At 42.5% G+C, this 27,015-nt stretch overlaps 1 protein-coding gene across 1 annotated transcript in view; it reads left to right on the forward strand.

The window, feature by feature from the left end:
* LOC149238582 (uncharacterized) overlaps positions 1 to 24,326 on the forward strand; it is a 55,643-nt gene extending 31,317 nt beyond the window's left edge. Inside the window, exon 2 of the mRNA XM_089373091.1 lies at positions 24,066 to 24,326. Coding sequence (XP_089229217.1) covers positions 24,066 to 24,086 — 21 coding nt within the window. The 3' untranslated portion in view covers positions 24,087 to 24,326. The remainder of the gene's footprint in view (positions 1 to 24,065) is intronic.
* Positions 24,327 to 27,015: the final 2,689 nt, after the last annotated feature.

Below are 27,015 nucleotides of genomic sequence, written 5' to 3' on the forward strand. Positions count from 1 at the left end.
CTGAACGAACCTCTTCGAACCTAAACGAATCTGAACGCGAATTTAATCGAATTTTTTTAAGGTTCGATTTAGGGTTCGCCAGTTTTTTTGATGGTTTTATTTGGCTGTTTACGAAAAAACCCAGGGGCCACATACTGCGTTTTTGCAACGCTTCCCGCCAAATATTTCTTTATAGACGATGGCTCTCTAATGTTTTGGCACAAGCTGTCGGGAGTATTGAGTGAGTGTTTGTATTGAGCAGGCTGCAGAGCTGTGTATTTGCTAACAGTCTTTTGTCATACCTCGTGGGCCAATTTGGCCTGTGTTTTATATCTATGCCGCAAATGCCAAAATTTACCAAAAAAATCTGGCTGGAAAGGAGCCAAAAAATGACCTCATTAAACTACTGCGTTTAAATTTATCAATTTTCAAAGCAACATCACCACATTAGCTTGACAAACGGCCTTTCCAACACTGCGCAGGGTATTTTTGTGTGAAATCAAAACAAATCACTGCTGTTATAGGTATCCAACCACCATTCCAGGTAGAAATTGCCAAAATCCACAACTATCACAAATTTTTGCCCTTGAGAATGGTAAAATCCAAACTAGGAATGCTTCTCCAAAGTGTTAAATGTCAAATCAAACGAAAAAGAGTCAAAAAAGAAACTTGCTGCTATCAGTTTTCAACCACCAAATTTCCAACACATACAAATGGTCTTCAGAATGTACTGTTTTGGTTTCAAGTTTCTGTTAGTATTTAAACATTAAAACGATGTGATTTTTTAAAAGATTACTAGTATTTGACATTCATTTAAATTTTGAAGACTGAAAATTATGTCATTTCTTTTTGCAAACTACTATTGTGTATGTTTACATTTAACTAGATGTTAGAATGATTACATTATTCATGTATGTTTACTAATAAGAATTTGTATTCATGTGTTTATGGATCGATTTTGAATTTTCTATTATTTTGTCATATATATATATATATATTGAAAAATATGTATAGTCGAACCTAATGCTGAACCTGATCGGAAAATTCGAATTTGAATCGAACTTAATCGTGGTCGAACTCGAATTCGAACTCGAACCGTGTGACATTGGCTGCTGCTAACTCTGCTTTGTGCCAATTGCACTGCTGCCAACTGTGCTTTGTGTTGCTTAGTCTTTGACCACTACTATTTACTGCATCTGTTACTCTGGCACCTGACTGCACCAACTACCACTGGTCCATCCTACTACTGCATGCTATGGGCTCCTATAGCAAGGTATTGATTCATGAGGTGGACCGACTCAAGAATCCTGCCCATCTTGTAATTCTTTAGGGCTACAAAACCAAATAACCAAACCTCACCCCTAGAGTTATCTTGGTGATCATGGCAAACTCTTCCTCGAATCTGGAGGACAGCCTGTCGATCTTCGCGATCTCTCAAAAAATGTCAAATTCCTCCTCTTCTCCTCTGTGCAACTGCTTCCCAACGATTCACACTCCCTTCTGAAGTGAGAAATTTTGCACACAACTATTGTTGCTCTACTAGGAAAATTCTAACTTTTGTGCTAGAAGTCCATTGAGAAGAGAATTCCCTCAGTGTGTGCTCTTCCTTCCTCCTGGTGCTATTTGCACTAGCAAACTGCTGCAAAATCTGCGTCCCAGATGAAGATCTGATCTACAAGGAAATTGCTACTATGCCCTCTGCCTTTGGTAATCTTCGATCTGGAAAATTTAGTTTCTTTGTCGACTCTCTCAGAGAAATAAATTTCCTCAAAAATTGACCCTCTTGGCCCAAGGGACTGTGTTGCCTTAGAGGGATTCGAACTATTGCCTCTACAGAGATTCGAATTGCCTCCTTCCTTCTACGCTGAGCTCTCCGGCTTACGATTTGTGCTCTAATACCATGTGAAAATTCGAAGACCCCAAATCCTACTGCAACAACTGATAATGTTTCTTCTATTTGTTAAATTAATCAACGAAATTATTTGCAGTTTCCTACGGAAAATATCGAAACATATACACTGCAACCTTCACAAAATAAATATTGCGGAAGAAATAAAAACACTGGAAGAATAGATGCACACACACAATAAAACATCGTTATTGTTAGACCAATGTCCTTGGAAAAACCCAACTTGGGAAAACCGGTGCAACAGTTGAGGGTTTTATTTATTATTCAGTAGTAAATCTGAGTACAAATCTATGGAAGCTCAAATCTAGATTTCCATACAGAGAAAATGGCCGACAGAAGTCTAGTGAGAAAAATCTCTCTTCCACCGATGATCCGACATTGACCTTAGCTCAAGATGAGTTGCTCCTTGTTGCCTCCATGTCAGCGTTGCTTGGACCAACGTCTCTCTCACGTTGTTGATCAGTTGTTGCTCTGGAAACTCGATCTTCTGGCCTTCGGGCTCGCACCTCGGCTCCTGCCACTAAATCTCGACTTCTCCTAAGCAAAATATGGATCTCCCTCTGAAGCTCTGCGCTGCCTCTTTGCATTGCATCAACCTCTCTGTGGTATACACTGTCTCTCTACTATGCACTCACAGGAGTGGAAAAACTTCCTTCCGAGCTTACTATCCCTGCTCCTCTCTCACTGCTTCGAAACTACTAAATCACCTCTGACAACACACAGATGCTACTCTGGAGTTCAATTTCCTAGCAATATTGAATTCTTGGTGGCTCCAAGTGTGTTCTCCAACCCCCATCGGATTTCTTCTTATAATCTCTCGTTGAGGCGTCAACGGCCAAGATTAAAACATAATCGATGGCTAAGATTAACTAGAACTCGATCCATGTCTTCTTCTAGAAGATTTCACCATGACTTAATCAATACCCTTTAATTAATCAGTTTTCCTAAGTTTAAACTTAGGCACAATTAAAAAAAGATTAATTATTTTAATTAAGTCGTCTCAAGGTGGAATTTCTAGAAAGGATTTCTGGGTTTTGGAGAATACATGTATTCTAGCCTCTCCACCAAATTTCGTGGCTAGAACACAACCGATGCTACAAAAATCAACACTCCCTCTTAGCAACGAATGTGTTCTAGCGCTGCAAACCATTGAAGCAAAACCTTGTCTCTGCATCACCTCCTGTTACGCTACTGATGTCTGGCTACTGTTGCCCACCAACTACTGCGCAACTCCGATAAAATGCTGCATCCGTGCTGCTACTGGCCCTGCTGAACTGCTGCCAACACTGCATCTGCACTGCAACTCCCTCTCCATTTGCTGCTGCTGCAACTGCAACAACTGCAACGGAAAAGCATCCAAAATACTGAACCAACTGTGGTCAATATGATGCATCTGTCACCTGAGTTCTGATTGCTGCTAGACTTTGCGTTGTCATTGAAGCCTCTGCGTTGCTACTAACTCTGCTTTGTGCCAACTTCATTGCTGCCAACTCTGCTTTGCGCTGCTCAGTGTCTGACCACTACTAGCTACTGCATTTGTCACTTTGGCACCTGATTGCACCAATTGCCATTGGTCCATCCTGCTACTACATGCTATGGGATCCTTTAGCAAGGTATTGATTCATGGGGTGGACCGACTCAAGAATCCTACCCATCTTGTAGTTCTCTGGGGCTACAAAACCAAATAACCCCACCTACCCCTGGAGGTATCTCGGTGATCATGGCAAACTCTTCCTCCAATCTGGAGGACAACCTGTCGATCTCTGCGATCTCTCAAAAAATGTCAAATTCCTCCTATTCTCCTCTGTGCAATTGCTGCCCAGCTATTCACACTCCCATTTGGAGTGAGAAATTCTGCACACAACTACGGCTGCTCTGTTAGGAGAATTCAAACTTCTGTGCTAGAAGTCCCTTGAGAAGAGAATTCCCTCAGTGTGTGCTCTTCCTTCCTATTGACGCTATTTGCACTAGCAAACTACTGCAAACTCTGCATCCTAGCTGAAGATCTGATCTGCAAGGAAACTGCTACTACGCCCTCTACCTCTGGCAATCTTCGATCTGGAAAATTTAGTTTCTCTGTCGACTCTCTCAGAGAAATAAATTTCCTCAAAAAACGACCCTCTTGACCCAAGGGACTACGCTGCCTTGGAGGATTTCGAACTGCTGCCTCTGCAGAGATTTTCATTGCCTCCTTCCTTTTGCGCTGAGCTCTCCGGCTTACGATTTGTGCTCTGATACGATGTGAAAATTTGGAGACCCTGAATCCTACTGCAGCAACTGATAATGTTTCTTTTATTTGTTAAATTAATCAACCAAATTATTTGCAGTTTCCTACGACAAATATCAAAACATATACACTGCAACCTTCACAAAATAAATATTGCGGAAGAAATAAAAACACTGGAAGAATAGATGCACACACAAAATAAAACATCGTTATTTTTGGACCAATGTCCCCGAAAAAACCCAACTTGGGAAATCGGTGCAACAATTGAGGGTTTTATTTGTTATTCAGTAGTAAATCTGAGTACAAATCTATGGAAGCTCAAACCTAGCTTTCCATACAGAGAAAATGACTGACAGAAGTCTAATGAGAAAAATCTCATTTCCACCGGTGATCCGACACTGTCCTTAGCTCAAGATGAGCTGCTCCTTGCTGCCTTTGCGCCACCCTATGCAGATCTGCGTCAGCCTTGCTTGGACTAGCGACTCTCTCACTTTGTTGATCAACTGCTACTCTGGAAACTCGATCTTCTGGCCTCCAGGCTCCCGTTCCAGCTCCTGCCACTGAATCTCGACTTCTCAGCAAAATATAGATCTCCCACTGAAGCTCTACGTTGCCTCTTCGCACTGCGTGAGCCTCTCTGTGGTGTATGCTATCTCTCTGCTATGCACTCATCGGACTGGAAAAACTTCCTTCCGGCCTTACTATCCCTACCCTTCTCTCACTGCTTCGAAACTATTGAATCCCCTTTGACAACACACAATTGCTACTCTGGAGTTCGATTTCCCAACAATATCGAATTCTTGGTGGCTCCAAGTGTGTTCTCCAACCCCCATCGAATTTATTCTTACAATCTCTCATTGAGGCTTCAACGGCCAAGATTAAAACATAATCGATGGCTAAGATTAATTAGAACTCGATCCATGTCTTCTTCTAGAAAATTTCACCATGACTTAATTAATACCCTTTAATTAATCAATTTTCCTAAGTTTAGACTTAGGCACTATTAAAAAAAGATTAATTATTTTAATTAAGTCATCTCTAGGTGGAATTTCCAGAAACGATTTCTGGGTTTTGGAGAATACATGTATTCTAGCCTCTCCACCAAATTTCTTGGCTAGAACACAATCGTTGCTACAAAAATCAACATCATACTCTTGTACATGCCTTAGAACGTCCTCCTTGAGGCCTCTCCAAGTGAAGTGCTCCCTGATAGTCCGATATGTTTTGAAAACACGTTGATGCCCAGCCAAGGGTGAATCATGAGCCACCTGCAGGATCTTCTTCCGCAACTGTGACCCTGACACCAAGTAGATCTTGTCTTTGTAGTAAATCACCTCATTCATCACTCTGTACCTATCATCCCTAGCAGTGTCATCCAAGATCTCACACGTCTGTCGATCTTTGGAGTACTTTACTAACAATTGCGCCCTCAAATCCTGAGTGATGTCCATCAATGAGAGTGTCGTGGGTCTCGTAGATAATGTATCAACCACTACATTTTGCTTGCCCTTGACATACTCAGTATCAAAATTGTACGCCTGGATCTTACTGACCCACTTCTACTATCTCTCATTCAACTCTCTCTGCTCTAAGAAGAATCAAAGACTATTGTGATCAATCTTCACCCTAAACTTGTTACCCACCAAATACTGCCGAAATTTGGCCAAAGCATGCATAATGGCCAATATCTCCTTGCCATATATGGAATGCAACCTCTCATGACTCTATAGCTTCTGGCTCTCAAATGCAATCGGGTGGCCTCCCTGCAGCAAAACTGCCCCAAGGCCCTCTCTAAATGCATTGCATTCCAAGACAATGGGTTGCGAAAAATTAGGTAAGGCCAAGACTGGGCAACTGCTCATCACCCCCTTGAGGCGCTCAAAAGCCTCTTGTGCCACGTCTGTCCACTTGAACACCCCTTTCTTTGTCAAGTCTATGAGGGCTGTTGCCAGCGAAGAAAACCCCTTCACAAACTGCCTATAGTACAAATACCCAGGAAGCCCCGCAACTCCATCACATTCCTAGGCGTAGGCCAACCCAGAATGGCCCTAATCTTCTCTTGATGTACACACACCCCATGCTCACCGATCACATGGCGAAGATACAACATTTTCGTCAGTTCAAACTCACACTTGGATATCTTGGCATATAACTACTGCTCCTCTAATATGCGTAGCACCTCCTCCAAGTGTCGTGGGTGCTCCTCCCAAGTCCTGTTGTAAATCAGGATGTCATCAAAGAACTACAAAATAAATCTACGTAAATGCTTGTGGAACACATGGTTCATGCAATACTGAAAAGTTGTTGGTGCATTGGTTAGCCCAAAGGGCATCACCAAGAACTCAAAGTGCCCATAGTGGCATCAGATTGCAGTCTTCGGGATATCCTGCTCTCTCAGCTGAATTTGATGGTATCCCGAATGCAAGTCTACCTTAGGGAAGTATTTAGCCCTTTTAAGCTCGTCCATCAACTCATCAATGCATGGAATTAGGTATCGATTCCTCAATGTCTTCTTATTCAGGGCCCTGTAGTCAATGCACATGCCAAATGTTCCATCCTTCTTCTTCACCAACACAACTGAAGAAGCAAAGGGACTGGAGCTGGGCCTAATGTGCCCTAATGCCAACAACTCTTGAATAGCCCTCTCAATCTCATCCTCCTATGCCTTGGGATGCTTGTAGGGAGTGGTGATGATTGCATGCACCCCCTCCAACTCTATGGTGTGCTCAAAGCCTCTATTTGGTGGATGACCTGGAGGAATGTCTTTGAACTCTATTTGATGCTTCTTTAATAGTGCCAAAATATTTGAGTGTGGTTGCTGCTCCTGCTTCCTTGCCTCTGAAATACGTAACTCTACTGCCCACGCTATGTCTCCATGTCTCAAATCAACCTTCATCCTGTGAGCTGACATTGACTATGGCGGGTAGGAATGCATGCCTTAGTACTACTGGCTTCCCGCCTAGCCCGACGAACTCCATCTCCAGTTTCTTCCAATCACTAGTGACACGTCCCAGAGAGTACAACCACTGAACACCCATCACCACATTGGTGTCCGACACATCAACAACAAAGAAATGATCTGTCATGTGTTGAGAAATGTAACTAGTATCGGTCTTCATGATTGTACTTGAGTCATATTGTAATACATTTGTCAAAAGAAAAATTATTATAAAAGAAAAATTATTTATAAGCACGGGTTTCATGCTTTGTTTATTTTGTTTCTAGGTCAAAAGCCTCCATTGAAGGCTTCTAGGGTTTGTGTCATGTATCATTGTCCTTGTCATTATGTAATAGACCCTTCTTGGGCTTTATATGTCAAGAAAGAAAATGATTTTTGAGTCTAAATTGTCACTTATGCCTCCTTCACCAAGTCAGCCTCATTAAAGGAATTTGACCACATAGAACCACTATAAATAAGCAGTTACTCCACCTCATTTGGACATTCACCCAAGCAAGTTCGATTTGTAGTTGCAGGAAGAGAAAAGGAGTGTGAAATACCTAGAAGAGGAAGAATAAACCTTAGCGAAGTCAAAAATTTGATTTTCTTGTCTCTTGCTCACATGTGTGAGTTTCTGGGTTGCAGGAGGGCCGAAGTTGTAGGTCCACAGTAAGGCCAAAATTTGTTGCAAGAAGGCCGAAATTTATGGTTCTTGCATGATTGAAGTAGTTTGACTTGAGTTGACTTTTGGTTTTTGGCTAATCATCTTGGGAGGCTGACTTTGTGGGTTGAAGGAGGTCTTTTGGTTTGGTCAAAGGTCTTGATTATCTCATTTGATTTGGTTCTAAGGAAGAGAAGAAAATTTCTTGGGTTTTCCCCTAGAGGAGGGTTTTTAGCCTTGGCTGAGAGCCTACATCCTGTGTCCCTATTATGTTGATCTTCATATTTTGTTTTGATAGTTGCTTGATGACAAGAATATAAAAGAAGACATAAAAGAAGCTACTAAAAGATCACTAATTAATCACAAGTAGTTATCAAGTTGAAGGAAATCTTTTTGCCTTTCTAATTTTCTAACATCACAGAGTAGTTCCCCATGGTCAAGGTCAAATTGGGAACATATCTCGTGCACTGCATGGTCTTGTCTCCTAGCACCAAAACTGAGAACCCCTTGAAATCCTCTGTGTGTATACATCTATGCTCCACCATCTGCGCATCAATGAAATTGTGGGTAGCCCCATTGTCCACCAACACCGACACTTGCTACCCCTACACTGTGCCCCTGATCCTCAATGTCAAATACTTCGGAACTCCCCAAAGCGAAGCAATAATTCCTCCAGTGGGTAATGGTGGGCCTCCTCTAGGAGGAGGCGGTGGTCCTCCTCCTCCCATAACTTGCAACCTGCAATATCCATTTGTCTCCAGTTCACGCTCATCCTTAGGTTCACTATCTAAGAACACCTCTATGTAATGGGCCTTCCCCTTGGTGCACTTGTGCTCTGGTGCCCATGGTTCCTGGCACATGAAGTATAGCTTCCTCCTTCGAAGGTCTCTCCTAATCTCGTCATCCAACTGTCCTCGCCTCGTCCACTCCTTCTGAGGAGGTCTAATATCCTTATCTTTTTGAGGAAAGGTAGGCTTGGGATGTACTGGTGTCCGGGTTTTCGGGATTGCGTCAAGCATGTCCCTAGTCCGGTTAATGACATCTTGCAACGACACCGACCTGTAAGCTCTCACCCAATGACGCAATGGTTTTGTCAGCGCCTCAATAAACAACATGATCAACCTTGTCTCTGAGATGTTAAAGACCATAACGATTAATCTCTAGAACTCTTCCATATATGCCTTGACACTGCCTATCTGCTTCAGGTTGGCCAACTCCCTGAAGTGTAACTCGGGGTCCTTCTTGTCAAATCTCTCCACCAGCCTCCTCGTAAACTTAGTGTAAGATGTAATGGAAGCATGCCCCAGTGTGATCAACTCGTGGTACCACCAACCCTGTGCATCTTCGTCCAGGTGCAAAGTGACACATTTGATTGCATTTGTCTCCCACATGGGATTCAAATGAAGGTATGTGTCTCCCACATGGGATTCAAATGAAGGTATGTGTCTAGCTTCTAAATCCATGCCCTAGCCAAACTCTTAGCTAATCCATCAAAGCTGGGCAATATCTGTGAAAAATCGGTGACCCAATTCCCTACTGTAGCGACTGATTAAATTTCTCCTACTTGATAATTTCTGAATCAAGTTATTTATATTGTTACACAGTAAACATTGAAATAAAATCTACTGTAGCCTTCACAACATAAAATATTGCGGAAACAAAATACTGCGCAGGAAAGAAATAAACACACACACAAATACACCGTTGTTTTTGGACAAACGTCCCCGGAAAAACCCAATGTGGGAAAACCGATGCAGCAGCTGAGGGTTTTAATTATTATGTAGAAGTTTCTGAGTACAAATCTTTAGATGCCCAAACTGGCAATCTGATACATAGAATAAACTGGAAAAGAGGTAGTGAGAAATATTCTCACACTGTCACTGGTGATCCGAATCTGATCTTGGGCTCTAGATGGCTAGCCCCATGTTGCCTTTGTGTCAGCCTACGTAGATTTGTGTCATAGCTTTAAGGCACTGCGTCACCCTTCCAGCGGGTCGATTTGCTGACTGGAACTCGACTCTCTGGCCCTCCGGTCTCACACCCCAGCTTCCGACACTAGATCTCCACTGCTCCCAAAAAAATTATGGACTCCCTCTGAAGCACCATGTTGCCTCTCCGAACCTCTCGATGCCTTCTTTGCCTTGCACTCTCTGAAACTGGAAAAATCTCCTCCGGTCTACTATCCCTGCCCCTCACTGCAAGAAGATCACTCAATCTCTCTTCGACAACTCAGCGCTGCTACTCTTGAGAAATTCGATCTCTAGATCTCAATATCTCGGTGTGTTTTTCAAGTGCCCATCAAGCTCCTCCTTATAATCTCTAGTTGGAGCACCAATGACCAAGATTAAAACATAATCAAAGACTAAGATTAACTGGGAGTTGATCCTCGTCTTCTTCTAGAAGATTCACACCAGATTTAATTAATACCCTTTAATTAATCACATTTCCTAAGTTTAGACTTAGGAATACATTAAAAATGATTAATTATTTTAATTAAACCATCTCTAGGTGGAATTTTCCCAAACGATTTATGGGTTTTGGAGAATGCATGTGTCTTAGCCTCTTTGCAAAATTTCGAGGCTAGAGTACATTTGATGCTATAGAAATCAACACTCACTCTTAGTGAGGAATGTGCTCTAGTGCTTCAACCCACTGAAACATCACTTTGTTTCTGTACCATCTCCTGCCGCGCTGCGGATGTCTGGCCCCACTGCCCACCACTATTGTCGCTGCAACTGCAACAACTACAACGGAAAAGCATCCAAAATACTGAACCAACTGTGGTCAGTATGATGCATCCGTCGTCCGAGTTATGACTGTTGCTAGCTTCTGCACTATCACTGAAGCCTCTGCGTTGCTGCTGACTCTGCATTGTGCCAATTGCACTGCTGCCAACTCTGCTCTACGCTGCTCAGTGTTTGACCGCTACTAGCTATTGCATTTGTCACTCTGGCACCTGATTGCACCAACTGCAACTGGTCCATCCTACTACTGCATACTATGGGCTCCCGTAGCAAGGTATTGATTCATGAGGTGGACCTCCTCAAGAATCCTGCCAATCTTGTAGCTCTCAGGGGCTACAAAACCAAATCTCCCCACCTCTCCTGGAGGTATGGCTGCCAACATGGCGAAATATGATCTACTCATACTGCGGTTGTTACTACTCTGTTGATGCTTCTGCACTGTTGCAATAAAGTCTAATCTCCCTAGATTCAGAAGTACTAGCTTCCATGGGGATGCTCCCTCTGAAACTAGACTCCCTCTGAGTCTTGATCTCCCTATGGGAAATCTCTCTACTCCCTTCTGACAACTCACATGGTCCTCCTGCACTGGAAATTGGACTGCGAAGCTCTGCACTGGGAATCTCCTGGCTGGAATTGCACCTGCATACTACAACTGGGAAATTCACACTGCCTGTGTCACTACAACTAGTTCTGTAACTGTCTTCCGGGAACTGATTGCAACTTGCTATGCAACTACCATTTGAATGACTAGCTGCATCTGCTAACACTGTGATCCTCCTGCTACTGATTCTATTTGGCTCCCGTAGCAAGGATATTGACCCATGTGAGAAATCTGCAGCAGCTGGATCTAATCTGCTGCTCTTCCATGGATCCTGCCCATCTGTATCCATCTCTAAAAATGTCGAAAACTCCCTCTTCCCTTCTCCTCAGCTGCTGCTTAGCTATTTGCACTCCCTTCTGGAGTGAAACTCTGCACACAACGAATCCTAATTTGCAAAGGAAATCAAACTTCTTGAGACTAGAAGTTCCCTGAGGACAATTTTGCCCTCAGTGTGTGCTCTTCTTCCACCTGACGCTATTTTGCACTAGCAACCTGCTGCAAAATAACTGCGTCCCAACTGAAGATCTGCTCTGCAAGGAAATTGCTACTACTCCCTCTACCTCTGGTAATCTTCAATTTGGAAAATTTAATTTCTCTATCGACTCTCTTAGAGAAATAAATCTTGCTCAAAAATTGACCCTCTTGGCCCAAGGGACTGTGCTGCCTTTGAGGGTTTCGAATTGCCACCTCTGTAGAGATTCAAAATTCCTCCTTCCTCTTGCGTTGAGCTCTTCAGCTTACGATCTGTGCTCTGATACCATGTGAAAAATCGGTGACCCGATTCCCTACTGCAGCAACTAATTAAATTTCTCCTACTTGATAATTTCTGAATCAAGTTATTTACAGTGTTACATAGTAAACATTGAAATAAAATCTATTGCGGCCTTCTCAACATAAAATATTGCGGAAACAAAATACTGCGGATGAAAGAAATAAACACACACACAAATACACCGTTGTTTTTGGACAAACATCCCTGGAAAAACCCAATGTGGGAAAACTGGTGCAATAGTTGAGGGTTTTAATTATTATGCAGAAGTTACCGAGTACAAATCTTTCGATGCCCAAACTAGCAATCTAATACAAAGAATAAACTGGCAAAGAGGTAGTGAGAAGTATTCTCACACTGTCACTGGCGATCCGAATTTGATCTAGGCTCTGGATGGCTAGCCCCACGCTGCCTCTACGCAGTCTCTGCGTCAGCCTACGCAGATCTGCGTCACAGTTTCAAGGAACTGCGTCACCCTTCCAGCTAGTCGATTTGTTGACTGGAACTCGAATCTCTGGCCCTTCGGTCTCACACCCCACCTTCTGACACTAGATCTCGACTGCTCCCAGAGAAATTACAGAGTCCCTCTGAAGCATTGCGCTGCCTCTACGTGGCACTGCGTTGCCTCTCTGAACCTCTGGATGCCTTCTATGCCTTGCACTCTCCGAAACTGAAAAAATCTCCCCCGGTCTACTATCCGTGCCCCTCACTACAAGAATCACTCGATCTCTCCCCGACAGCTCAGCGCTGCTACTCTTGAGAAATTCGATCTCTACTCTCACTATCTCAGTGTGTTCTCCAAGTGGCCATCAAGCTCCTTCTTATAATCTCTCGTTGGAGCACCAACGACCAAGATTAAAACATAATCAAAGGCTAAGATTAACTGGGAGTTGATCCTCATCTTCTTCTAGAAGATTCGCACCAGATTTAATTAATACCCTTTAATTAATCACATTTCCTAAGTTTAGACTTAGGAATACATTAAAAATGATAAATTATTTTAATTAAACCATCTCTAGGTGGAATTTCCCAAACGATTTGTGAGTTTTGGAGAATGCATGTTTCTTAACCTCTCTGCAAAATTTCGAGGCTAGAGCACATTTGATGCTACAGAATCAACAATATTATCTTTCCTGCCAACTTTTGAGTGTCTGTGTTTTGATGCTGGTGTCCTCCTCTGAAAGGTGCTCCTGGCCCAAGTCTGTACTTCTCCTTTAGGTGGTAGTAGTCACCAAAGGATATGATCCTCCTGACGCTAGGGTCCAATGCCTCATACTCATCAACTCCATCAGTGAAAGATCTCATCAACTCAGCAAATGCATCTAGCTCTCTCTCCCTCGCTGGTTCCTCCAGGAAGTGAGGCATAGTGGGTCTAGAATTCTGGGCATAAGTGTGAGTACTCGATTGTTTGTTTGTGCATGCATGCACATGGCTCAACCCACCTTCTCCATCGTTGGCCCCTCCTTGTGGCCCTGCCTGTATGTTCTACAATTGTAGACCAATTATCTGCCACATCATGTCTATAACCTACTGATTTTGCCTCATTATTTGTTGGTTCGACCTGTCCAACTCTTCCCGCAATGGATCTCGCCCATTCTGCCTAGGTTGTACGTTGCCCCCTAGTTCTCTAGGCATTCTCTAGCGTTATCAAGCTCTGTGTCTGAAAAATGGTTAAGCTCTTCTCCTCTACCACGACATCTTCATCTGCCTTTGTGGAACACTACTCCTTCGTACCTGGGTGGCATCACCTGCTAATTTGCCCACAGTTGGCCAAGAACATGCTCTGATACCACTGTAATGTTCCTAACTAGGAAATAACAGTGAATATCAAATACGTGCACTAAGCTACATTAAAATAAAACTTTGATAACACAACCACAATCAGTAAACACAATAATTGGAGCCAAAAATCTGAGCCATGGTAATAATTAGAAAAAAATATAGGTACGTCAATGGAAGAAATGGAACCTGGGCTTGCTACTGCAAGCTATAGCAAAACCCAAGTGTCAATACAATATCTAAGTGCCGGAGAGGTCCCCTAGAAAGAACGGTGCACTGCTTGGTAAAAACTGTTGTTGCTGGCTGAAATCGACCCTGTGTTTGTGCCCTCAAAAGTGCTTAGAAAATTCGGCCAAATTCACTGGAAGCATCCTGCATGAAACCCACAAAAACGAAGAAAGGGTTTGGGCTGAATCCAAAGTGTTTGAGTGACCCCAAGAAATGTGTGTGGCCCTAACTGGCTGGTTGAATATGATGTAGAGAAGAAACTGTCATAAAATGCCCAAGACAACTGCTGGAAAAATCTCCTCCAAGTCCACTGCAAATAGCTGCTCCAAACCTCATTGCTCCTTGTTCAATCCCCACAAGCTCTTGCTCTCAATGACTGTGTAGTAGAAGACCAGTGACCCTTGCGCAGACCCTGAAATAGACAAATTCGGCCCAACAAAATGCAACTCTCTCAGCCCTACAAATCACGAAAGAAAAATTTGTCCTCCCTGTAGACAAATCTCTGCAAATTCTCCGACCAAAACTCCATTTTTTGCTAGCTTCTATTAGCCCCACAAATTTCCTTTTGTGCCCTAGGAGAAGCATGCTCCAACTGAAGGAAACTTTTTGAAATAGCTCCTTAATTGCCCTGAATCAGCTCCCAAATTCTCTCCTAGGGTGACACTCTAAGTTCACCGAAGGAAGAGGTGGAATCTCTGTTTGAAAATCCCTTGTGCTCAACAGCACCAGTTGACTTGGCTGAACAGCTCAAGCAACTCAAGTTCAGATATCAAACTGTCAAAAGATGGCAAAAATGAGGCCCTTCTCCTCTTATAGTTTTTGCTCCCTTCTCTCATTGCGGGCTCCACCAATTCAACCTCCTTTCTCTCCCTCCTTCTCCCTAGCTTGATTTTCATAAGGGGTTCGAATTACCCTCTTGGGTGGCCCCCGCATCCCACTACCAAAATAAGTTTTCCTTTTTCTCTTATGTTTGTGGCCTCCTTTTCTCCAAAAATTAAGTGGGGAATCCCTCAACCCACTTTTTCCTAAATTTTACATGCCAAAATATTTTCTCAACACCAAAATTGCAAAAAGGGAAGTTTACTTAGCAAAATTATTTAGTGGGGACATTACACACACTGAAGTGAAGAATGGTGTGCTACTACCCCAAACCTGCTGGAGCTCTCTCAAATATATATATTTTCAAGGAAAACCATGCTGGGAAATCCAAGGGATGCTTCTCCGTATTCATGGATAGTATCCCTAGTAAACTTGTCAGTGCAGACTAGTACACCTCATCGAAGGTACCTGAACTGGACATCTGTTGGCATGAAATTAGCGAAATGTCCAACACTATTGGTGACAACTTGTTGAGAGAGAGAGAGAGGATCCGTCATTGCGTTGAGAGTGGCGATGTGCTCTATAGCCTAGTATGGGGTAGAAGTTGTCTTGTTACATTAAAAAATATAAAAAAATTAAAATGAATCAAATAAAAAATAAATAACTACCGAAGTAACAAGACACCTCCAAACAAGGCCCATGTCTCCTATTCTACGTGTTGGACACCGACACATGTTTGACACATGTCTTGTTCACAGGACACCTTCCAAACACGCGTCAACACATGCCCCCACTATGTCCCCCTTAAAAGAGGCCTGTAACCCATAAAAACACATTTTCGATTTCATTTGAGCTCATTTCACTCAATAGGTTGGAGGTGTCGGATGTTTTGGAGTGCAGCTAAGGGTTACTGTGCAGTGTTAGAAGGGATTCCAAGTGCTCTGCAAGTGGATTTGTCTACCAATCTTTAAGTTTTTCCCTTACAATGGTCCATTGTCTTCCTCATTTTACAGAAATTGTGGTTCAATCATCAATGGCAGCTGGAAGAGTTAAAGGAAAGGAAGGAGTGCTCCCACTGATGTTGTCCCCCCACCCCCTCCATTTGCTTCAATGTCTGCTAGTGCTCCATCTGCTAGAAGTGGGGCTGCAATAGTAGCTTCAAATGCTGAAAAAACCATTGTTTTAGCAAGACAAGAGGCTCAAGAGCAAAAGTTGTATGATTGCATTTGTATCATGATCATATAAAATTCTAACTGTTTTTAGTTTCTGAATTCTAAAAGAAATTGAATCTTTGTCTATGTTTTTTTTTTTTTTTTGTAAGTAAGCTTTGATATTAACAAGATAAAAATATGGTACAAAACTTCTGCTTAAGCAGATTACTGGCCGCTAAGCTGCAGGCCTTACCACAGGAGACCAGAAGAGAACAGAGTGACTGAAGACTAGAAAAGACATCATAACATGAAACTGAAAACCGACACACCACGCAGGGCGGCATATATCAAGAGTAGACAACAGACATGGACAGAAGAAACCTGGACAGTAAACATAAAACCCGCTGAGAAGAGGAAAGCAGGGGTGGCAAGCCTCGAGGCAAAAGAAGACCGCTGGGGACGAGGGGTCTGATAGACTGCAAAGTCAAATGCGCTTGAACATCTCCATGACCGGAGTAGATCTTGACATGTTGATCTGCCCTGGCCTGGGCGAATTGCCCTGCTGGTCTCCCGACGGTTCACCCTTCTGCATGTCGGAAGGCTTGTTGTCTTGCCCGATGGTTTGTCGTAGAAGCTTTATCAGGACCGTGAGTTTTTTATCCATGGTATCGACTTGTTGGTGTATCGCGCTTAGCTTGAATTCACTGCTCTCCACCACCGCCATGTGATCATGCGACATGGTTTCTGCAAACTGCTTAAGCTTGCGCAGCTGCTCTGCGTGTTCACCTTGGATGTCCATTGCTTTCGCGAGGAGGGTCTTCATGCGCCAACTTTCCGCTTGTGTTCTGACGAATTGAGTGGCTCGAGTGCTGGGAGTTCCAGGGTCCTGGAGCCAATCAACTTCTTTCCCGATTTGCTGGTCAGAGAGCTTGCTTTCCTCGTCCTGGACAGTGGCTTCTAAGTCAATAATCTTGCGCTTGTTCCGTTGCGAGGTTCGCCTCTCATACATCTCTCTTGCTTGTTGCAGATCGTTGTTGGCGGATTTGTTGCGGCTGCCCTCCCCTGCCATAGTAATTCTAACTTGCCTAGCTTTATCCTGAGCACTGTTTACAGAGCGAGGAGGATTTGTCTTGTTGCACGCTGAGATAATGTTTTTCGTTTGGCCTTTGAGAGTGGTTAAATAACGAATTCCGGGGAGATTACCGGTGTGTGATCGTTTAACTTTGTGCAACTTGCACGTCAGATCACCATAATTGCTGCGTGATGGAATTTTGGTTGGGTTGTGGAATAATTGTATCCCTTTACGGTCACCGCTCCCTGCTTGCTCCAAGGTGTGCCAAGTGTCCCTTTTCCTTATTATGTTTCGGCGGCTCATATCACCACAGATTATGAACCTGCACAAATCTTTGTCACCTGCTTCTGTCATAGTTGCCCTCATCCTGTTTGTCCTTCGCGGCCTGCTGGAAATTAATGGAGCGTGTCTAGTCAGCCTGTCCAAGCAATTATGGCATTGAGCTATTCGACCCTCCGGTCGGACTCCTCTGCCGTCACCATATCTAACCGTGAGAGTTGGATGCATTTTCCCCTTAATTGCTGGTTGTCAACCTGCTGCCAACAGCTGTCCCACATTGCGTTGGGGTGTTCAATCCCATGATTTGCCAGGTGGTCAGCAACCGAATTGGCATTTCGCCTTACCGCCTGAAAGATGAGGCCTTTCATTTCTCCTAACAGTTTGGCAATGTTGTCTGTGACCTTGGACAGTCGCCAGTGTTTTGTGACTCTGCTGGCTGGCGTTCCCCCGTAGATTTTCCGGGCCACAGTTATGGCTACTTCTGAATCTCCCTCAATCACTGCGTTGCTTGTTTGGTTCATTCGGAGAATCCTTAGCCCTTTTTCCATAGCTGCAAATTCCATTTCATTATTTGTGCCTTCCCCTAGAGCTTTACTGTAAATGTGAAGTATTTCTCCTTCATGATTCCGGATGATTCCTCCAATGCCTGCTGGGCCAGGATTGCCTCTCGAGGCACCGTCAAAGTTTAGCTTTAGAAACCCTTCTGGCGGACGTTTCCAGCCCTTTGGCTCAGTGTTTAAGTTTTGCTGCTGCACAGTGGATCCCAGGTTTTGTTCGTTGAGCAGGTTGAAGGCGTTCAGAATTCGCTGGTCCTCGGCCGAAGGTTGGTTGTCAGGATCTGCTTTGCATTTTACCAAGATTAATTGACGAATGTTTTGGGTTAAGGTGCTTTGTAGGTACTCTATATTTCTGTGCTCACTTTGAAAGATTCTTCTATTTCTTTCTTTCCAAATGGTCCAAGTTATGAAGCCGGGCAGGATTTTCCATATGTTGTTGATTCTTACGTTGTTAGAGTACTTGCTTGGCCAATTCATGATGGTATTTTGAATGGATTCCCTGTCTCTGTTTGTTTGTTGCAATATAGTTTCCATCCCTTGCCATAGGTGATCAGCCCATTCACAGGTGTTGAAAAGATGGTTCATGGTTTCTTCTGCTTGATTGCACATAGGGCATATGGAGGGGCCTTCGAAACCTTTTTTGCGCAGGTTCTCCCAGGTGAGGGTTTTTCGCCTCATTAGGAGCCAGAGAAAGGTTTTTATTTTAGGCCAGAACATGGGATCCCAAACCTTGTTGCTCCATTGTAACACCTCCACCTGCTCCGAGTGTTCTAGCTGTTCTCTGGCCTCTTTGAGAGTGAAGTTACCACTCCCTTTCATACCCCATCTCAGAATGTCGCTCTCTGTGGTCTTTCTGATTTTTCGATTGTTTATGTAGTTTAGAAGGTCCTCTGTGTTATTGTTTCCCTCAATTGGGTTCTCAGTGTCCTGGAGTGCCCATTCTCTCCATTCTTGGTCGCAGCTGTTAGGATTCCAGTAGTGGGGGACGGTAAATTTTCCTCTGTTCTGGCATTCTCTTTTAAACTCTTCGAGCTCTGGTTTTTCCAGCGTTGGGAGCTGCTGCCAGGCATCTTCCCAAAAGAGGGCTGTTTCCCCATTGCGGATCTCCTAGAAGTTGTGGTCCTGAACTAAGTTGCGGTTTCTTCTAGCTAAATTCCATATTGGAGAACCCTCCGGTGTTTCCTGTATCCTGATTAGGTCCTGTTCGTTGTAGTTAGGAGTGTATTTCTCCTTCCAGTGTCTGGCCCAAGGTAGATTGGTTTCCTTCAGCCAGCGCCACCACAACTTGGCTCCGCATGTCATATTGATGGTGTGGGGATCAATTAAATTTAAACCACCTGCAGCTTTTGAAGTGCATAATTTGTTCCAGGCCACTAGTGCCCATTTCTTTTTCTCAGCATTGCCACCCCATAGAAAAGATCTTTGTATAGCTCTAATTTTCTGAAGGATTCCGCTAGGAGCTGGCATGATGGATAGCACATACTGCAGAATGGCCTGCAATATTGCCTTAGTGAGGACTAGTCGCCTAGCAAAGTTAAGAGCCCTGTGCGTCCAATGCTTGCATTTTTTCTCCAGTTTCGCTAGGATTTTTTCCCAGTGAATTTTTTGCCAAGGCTTAGTTGTGAGAGGGGCTCCCAGATACTTAGATGGTAGAGTGCCTTTTCGAAAGCCAAGAATGCTGGAAAGATGGTTCTGGATGGCAGGATGAGTATTAAAGAAGAAGATAGTCGATTTAGCATGATTAATCTCCATGCCTGAAGCTTTGCTAAAGAGATTTAGAATGTTTTTGAAGGCCATAGCTTCTTTCACAGTGGGAGTGCCATGCAGCATTGTGTCATCGACAAACTGCTGGTGCGTAGTTGCAGGAATGGAGGGGAAAGGGTGTAAGCCTTTGATTTTCCTTTCCTCTCTTGCTTTGTGAATGAGCCTGCTGAGCCCTTCCATAAGGATCACAAAAAGGAAAGGGGAGAGAGGGTCTCCTTGCCTAATGCCTCGGGAGGGGGAGCCATTGACCAGAATGGAAAAATTGGTAGATTTAATCAGAGCAAGGATCCATTTGGTCCATTGCTTGTCAAAGCCAAAAGCATTCAGAGTGGCCTCCAGATAATTCCAGTTGACTTTGTCGAAGGCTTTGGAGAGATCTAGCTGCATCAGCATGCCTGGAAGTTTCCTTGTTTGCAGGGTATGAACCATCTCCTGTGCTAAAAGGATGTTGTCTAAGATTTGCCTGCCCTCCACGTAGCCTGACTGCTCTTCCGAGATTAAGTCAGGAAGAATAGGCTTAAGTCTGTTGGCTATAACTTTAGATATGATTTTATATATCACATTGCAGAGAGCTATGGGTCGAAACTTGTCCGGGGAGTTGGCTTCTTCTTCCTTAGGAATTAGTGCAAGGAAAGTGGAGTTCAGGGATTTGAGAATGGAGCCGGAGCGTCTGGAGTCTTCGACAACTTCCCATACCTCTGTTTTAATAGTTGGCCAGCAAGCTTTGTAGAAGTTTATTGTAAAACCATCAGGCCCCGGTGCCTTATCATTTGGCATACTCTTGACAACGTCTTCCACCTCCTCCATCGAGACCTTTCTTAGCAGAGCAGAGTTTTGCTCAGAGGTTATGATGTGGGGTATAGCTTGGGTTAGTTCCTCTATGGCCTCTGATCTTTCTTCCTGCGTTTCCTGAGCTATATGCTTGAAGTGCCTGGTGAGCAGGGTTGATATTTCCTTGTGATTTTGAAGAGTTTCCCCTGCTTCATTGTTGAGCCTAAGGATTTTGTTTGCCCCCCTGTAGTCCAGCGTCGATCTATGAAAAAACTTTGTATTTTGTTCTCCCTCCTTTAGCCATTGGATCCTTGATTTTTGTTTCCACAATGTCTCTTCCTGTTGGCAACGGAGTTTCCATTGTTGCATCAATACCTTCTCCTGTTCTTTTGAGTCTTCACTGCAGTTCCCTAAAGCCCATTCTTTATGTATTAGATTTAACTTACCCTCTATGATGTTCTTTTCCTGGAAGATGTTTCCAAACTCGGCTGCATTCCAATCTTTTATTCTGTTTTTGATGTGTTTTAGTTTGCTTTGGAGCTTGAACATTTTGGTTCCTCTTAAATCCAATGGTTCACACCACCATTCCTTTAGCAAGTTTGCAAAGTCGGGGTGAGTTAACCAGAACTTTTCAAATTTGAAGGGCTTATTTCTAGGGGTCCCTAGGAAGGCCGCTTCCAAAGCTATTGGCCAGTGATCTGATCCTCCACTGGGAAGAATGTCAGAGTCCACTGTTATTCCTTCGAGTAAGATACTTTCTGAGATCAGAAATCTATCCAGACGGGAGGCAATCCTATTGTCTCCTCCTCTCCTGTTGTTCCAAGTGTAGGAACCATTTTTGGGAAGGATGTCTACTAGTTTGGCAGCTTCTATGAAATCAACAAAGAGTTCTGAATCTTTGTTAAGCCTCCTGAGTCCTCCTTTCTTCTCCAGTAGAGAAGTTATCATGTTAAAGTCCCCCCCCATGATGATCTTAGAGGTTGGGTATCTTAGCTTTAAATTCATGAGAGAATTAAGAAAAGAAAATTTGTCTTCTAATCTTTGCGGTCCATAAACATTTATGCATAGGTAAGTTTCAGAGTTACCTGTCATTTGAACTTCTGTGGCAATAAACGATCGTGCAGCTTCCATTGAGATGATGTCTATTACTCGGGTATCCCAAAGTGTAGCTATGCCGCCTTCCCATCCTTGACTGGCTACGTCTATATATTTTATAGGTTTGCCTAGCCTTTTGCTGATGTTCTCCATTTGGTTAATGGCACATTTGGTTTCCTGTATGAACATAATATCTGGCTTTTCTTGTTGGAACTTTCTCTTGAGCAGTCTTTGTTTGGCTTGGCTATTGAGCCCTCTTGCATTCCATGAAATGATTTTCATTTATAACTAGATACTTATTGGTAGGACGGGAAGGCATGTGGAGCCTTCATTTTGCCTGAGTTTATCATTAAGATCCCCAAATCATGCAACACCTCCCCACTTGTTCTTCTACCTCTTCTTTTTCTTTGCTTCCGGCCTGTTGGGTTAAGAGAGATGCTCTTTGACTGATTGCCTGTGCCTTTTGCAATTCCTAATCTCCTGTTTTGCCTATCTAGTTCCGCTTTTTGTCTTGCGATGAAGAGATCATTGATCTTCCTTATTTCTTCTTCCAGAATATTTTCCAGCCCTTTAGTTCTCCAATTATTTTCCATATTTGGGAGGTTCACCCCTTCCTTTTCTAGAACTGCATTGAGCTCCATTTCCTCACTACCCTCGTCGCTGGTTAGCATATCAGTGTTTTCATCGCGTTCGTCTTCGAATTCTTGCATTTGAACTTCTATTCTGATTATATTTTCCTCCCTGTCCTTTGTTGTGTGTTCTGGCTTGTCTTTTGGTTCTTCAATAGGTTTTGTTTCCCTATTTGTGCCTTCTGAATCGGTGTCGGTTTCCAGAATGCTGAAGGTGTTGTTGATGATACCAGGGCCTGCCTCTGCTCTGTATATTCTTTTCCTGTTAGCTCTCTGTCTTGTTTTTGGCTTTGTAAAGGCCTCTTTACTCTTTGCTGCTCTTGTTTGTGCTCTTCCCCTGTTCTGTTTAGAGGGCATTCTCGGACAAGGTGTCCGTGCTCATGACACCTTCTGCAACGGAATGGGATTTGTTCGTAATCGATGGCTTGATAGTAATCCTCATCTCTGAATTCCAACCACAGTCCTTCATGCAGGGCTCCTGAAACGTCCATCTCCACGCAAATTCTTGCGTAGGAAGTGTATCTTCGTTGCATCGTTGCTTCTGAAGCTTTGATGAAGGTTTCGAGACGGTCTCCTATTTGCTTAAGCGTCGCTAGTCCCCAGTAGTCTATAGGAAGGGAGAATAGGCGGATCCACACAGGAACCTGTGTGAATGTCTCTTTTTCAGGCACAAAGTTTGCCTTCCAGGGTCTCATGTAGAGTCCAGCTGAGGCAAAGAAGTAAGGTCCTCCATCGAAGACTCTATCCTTGTCTTCTAAGTTTGTAAAGACAACAGTAAAGAAACCTTTTGCCCCAAGGTGTAGTTTAACATCACCTTTTGGCTTCCAGTGTTGCTTGATCCATTGGCAGAGTGCTCGTTCTGTTGGCCACAGTCCCATGAACTTGCATATTATTGCATGTTCCATCATGTGGTCTCTATAAGCTTGAATGTCCGGATCTGAGAAGACCACTCGAAGGGTTTCGTTTTTTTTCGGTTTGCATGCTCCTTGGGTTGCCTTGTTGGAGCTGGGGTTTGCAGCCTTTGCTTGCTCCTCTTCCTCTTGAGGGTGCTGCTCTGCTCCATGTTCTTCTTCGCCTTCTGTTTGGGTTATTATTGGTACTGTGTCTCTTTGTCCTGTATCTAATCTTTTGTCGTTATTCTCCTGTCCATTGTTTGCTTTACCTGTCATCTTTGGGTTTTTTCTTGTCTCTTTCTGCAGCTGCTGTGTCCTTTCTCTACTGCTTCCGCTGTTATCCTTACGTTCTCCATAACCATTGATTTTAAATCCTTCCTGCGTTTTCTGCTTCTGCATTACCGCTTGCTTAAAGGATGGGGTCCCAGTGGACCCCCCGTTTACCATTTGTCGGGTCAGTCCACGACCTCTGAGAAGTAAATCTGCTAATCTGTTCCTATGTGCTTCCAGAACTGTTGCTGAACTTGCAAGTTGCAGCGCCAAACCCTAGGTCTCGAAGCTCTCATCCGCTCTCATCATTTTCACAATATTGCTATCTTTGTCTATGTTTCATTTTTATGTGTAATTTACTAATTTTTTATATCTTTAATATATATAACAAATTTGTGTGCATGTGTGTAACATGTTCTCTGTGTCCATGTCCTGTTTCTGGGGTTGTTGTATCTCATGTCAGACACTTGTATTTCCATGTCTCGTGCCATTGTGTCATGTGACTGAGATAACTACATGTGTATGTAACAACATCTAAAATAACTAACCCAGCCTAGTTCTTAAATCCAGATCTATCAAGCATTGAGAGGGATCAAATTTCTTAATATATGACATGAAATTAAATGATAAAAAAAATTACACATTAAGAAATTTGATCCCTCTCAATGGTTGATGAATCCGAGTTTAAAATGGATCTAAACTGGTAAAGAATATATTGCATTTATCAAGCCCAGGGGAGTAATTTTTTATTTTTCATTTTAAATAATAATTTAACTTAGTTCAATTCATTCGATGAGAAAGGTTACTCTATCAAACTTCAGAGAGAAGGAATTTTTTTTTTGGAAAAAAATTGATTGATACGAGGAGGTGTGAATTATTCTAGGCTGGTATTGTCTTCTTGGGATTTATTCTGTACCTTATTGTTTGCAGGTTGTGGCTGATACACTCTAGAGCTGCTTTGTGATGAGTATTGCATCAGTTTATTTCGTGAACATTGATTTCTCAAATAACAAAAAAATATAGTAGTTATTTACCATTGTTATTAGTGCACTGTTTTACGAGACAACCTTAGGGCAGTTGCTGTAAGGACTCCCTGTTCTTTAAAAATTGTTTTACAAGATGCAGGTTTCCTGCTCGTCACTCTAGCATGAAGTTAATGAAATTTTTTCTCTGTGTTGCTTCCTGAACTCATTCTATTGGTAAGAGCTTAGATTGGATCTGGTATTTTCTTGGTCTTTATCCATGTTCAGGTTGACAGTTTACTGACAAACCCACCAGCGCTAGAATTTTAGAGGCTAGGCTGGATTAATTGTTTACATATCTTAAGCTCTACAAAGCTCTTACTGTTGAAGAGTTGAATGAAATATATTCAGTAAACCATTGTAAATGCAGGTGCTACAAGATTTAAGTAGTAGTTATTGCCTTTATAAACTTACAAATTAATAGGAAACAGACTAAGTTAACCCTTTCTGTGGAATGGGACAAAAGACATACGGAGAATTTGTTTTATTTTGCAATATTTCATTGTTCTAGGATGGATGGAAATCGAAATAACTTTACAGGCCAGAAAAATGTTTTAAGATAAAAAGGAAAGTGACATAGTGAAAATCTTAAAGGGCTAGTAATTAGAATTGTTAAATTGTTTGTTTTCTTTCCAAATACCTAAAAAAAAATTGTAAAAAAATATTAAATATAGAGACATTTGCTCCAGATCTACACACACATGCACACACAATGAATATTTTCCCACCAATTTTGCTCTTAATAAAAACATTTCCTCAAAGTTATCTCTGACTAGCTCATGTGATAAAAAAGCATTGCTACTATCCTTTTATGGGATCCCACAGATGTCAATTGTCAATAGCCCCACTGCCAATAGAAGCATAGCTGTCAGCTCTAATCTAATGTTGTTGCTGTTTGGGCTTACCTGGCAATATTAAAGTGAGGCCTGTTCTAGGGAATTCCTGTGTTGCTCTATGGTTTACCTCATGCTGTTGGTTATATATTCAAGGAAAAATGTAGACAATGATTCAGTTCATGTATTGGTTGAATCATCTATTAGGAAATGTGTTTTTCATCTACAGCTTTAAAACTGTATGTTCTTGCCTAGTTCTCACTTTTATTTTGCAGGTCATGTTTTGGGAAAATGATGAAATATTTGTCTCCAAAATCTGTATTTATCCTTTTGTCCTAGCAACCTAGAGAAGCTAGACATTAGCTTTTAACTATTGAAACACATTTAATGAAACTGAATGATGCATATAGTGAGGGCTTCCAGCAAGTTTCTGTCTAGTAGATCAGTATAGTTTTAACATAGAGGCTTTAATCAGTATTGTGCTTCAGGAAAATATGTACCCGCAATTCTGCCCTTGATACTGGGGTCTTCAAATTAAATTTTAAGACATGCTTTCTGGCCTTTGTTTTGTGAGTCAATTGCAGCCCAAGCCCTGATGATGTGCTCCAACTTGTTGTTTTGGATACTTTAGTGACATGTCTTGTTCACAATCATCTTTGATTTTTTTATGTTAGTGAATATTTGGTGGTTTCTATGAAAATTCCTTAAACCCAGGAATTCCTACTGCAGCATTGATGATATTTCTCCTACTTGTTAGATTTCCGTGAACAAGTTATTTGCAGTTTCCTACGTCAAACATTGAAATGCATACACTGCAGCCTACACCAATTAAATTATATGCCGAAACAAGAAACTGAACAATAGAGAAAGATACACACAAGTGACAAGTGTTTTTTGGACAAATGTCCCCGGAAAAACCCAATGCTGGGCTGAAAAAGTCATAGATTTATGTGCCACAAAACTGATATTATATGAGCCACAGAGGTTAATCAAGAGCTGATCAAGGGCTGAGTATTTGTTCCACACAAATCAATTTGTTTTAGGTTCAGTTGTGCCTCTGAAAACTTCAATACTTTACTTCTGATTGCCCTTACCAGAACTTAGGACATAGTCCGCAACAATACCACTGCTGGCCGAAAATACCATTCAAATTTCAGATATATCTTGAAAAATGACCTCTGGTTACACCAGATTGCATTGAAGGGCTGATTAATTAGGTCTGAGATATATTTTTTCTGCCACAGAACCCCAAGAAAGCTTTAAGAAAAATGCCGTATCTACTTTTCTAAATTGAATCCAAGAGAGCCGAAATAATATGGCAAAATCAAACCACAAGTTGTGCCCTAGGAGGGGCCGAAACTTCAGATAGGACTGATGATGAAACCAGATCTTGGCTTCACAAATTGCTTGACTTTGCACCACGAATTACCTCAGAAAATACACAATGGAAGATGCCTAAAGAGGTCTGAATGACCACAGAAGATGTTCAGAAAGAGGTCGAAAATTTTGCAGTACTTCCACAAATTTTTTCCTCGGGAAAATGTCACAGGCATCTGCAAATATGTTCAAAACCCCAGCAAAAGTCAAAAACCAAATAAAAAGATATCACTTAAACCCAGAACAAGACTATCTTTAGAACTTCGACCTCCTCTTTGGATCTGCTTGAGTACTTGAGGTCACAGACTTCAATTTCAGAGAGAATACTTCAAGATGAGCTTTCAAAGATCTGCCTTTGGAGGGAGAACGAATCTACTTTTATAGAGATGGAAGCAGGGTCTTTCATGGAGCCGACTTGAAATTTAAATTTTGGAGCCAAAAATTCCCACCAACTTTAGGACCATTAAAATTTTGATAAATTATTTTTGAAGAAATCTCCCTCCTTTTCTGACTTTGACTAGAATAGGGCAAGCTCATTTAATTTAATTTCCTTGGATAATATAAAATTTGCTTGTAGCATCTCCCTTGGGGTTCCTTGGCCACTGAATGGGGTTCTAATTTTTAAAAGGGCATAACTCCTCAACCATG

This window comes from Pinus tabuliformis, chromosome 8, assembly GCF_031772625.1.
Source record: "Pinus tabuliformis cultivar Carrire ecotype Pingquan chromosome 8, CPIR1, whole genome shotgun sequence".
Lineage (NCBI taxonomy): Eukaryota > Viridiplantae > Streptophyta > Pinopsida > Pinales > Pinaceae > Pinus > Pinus tabuliformis.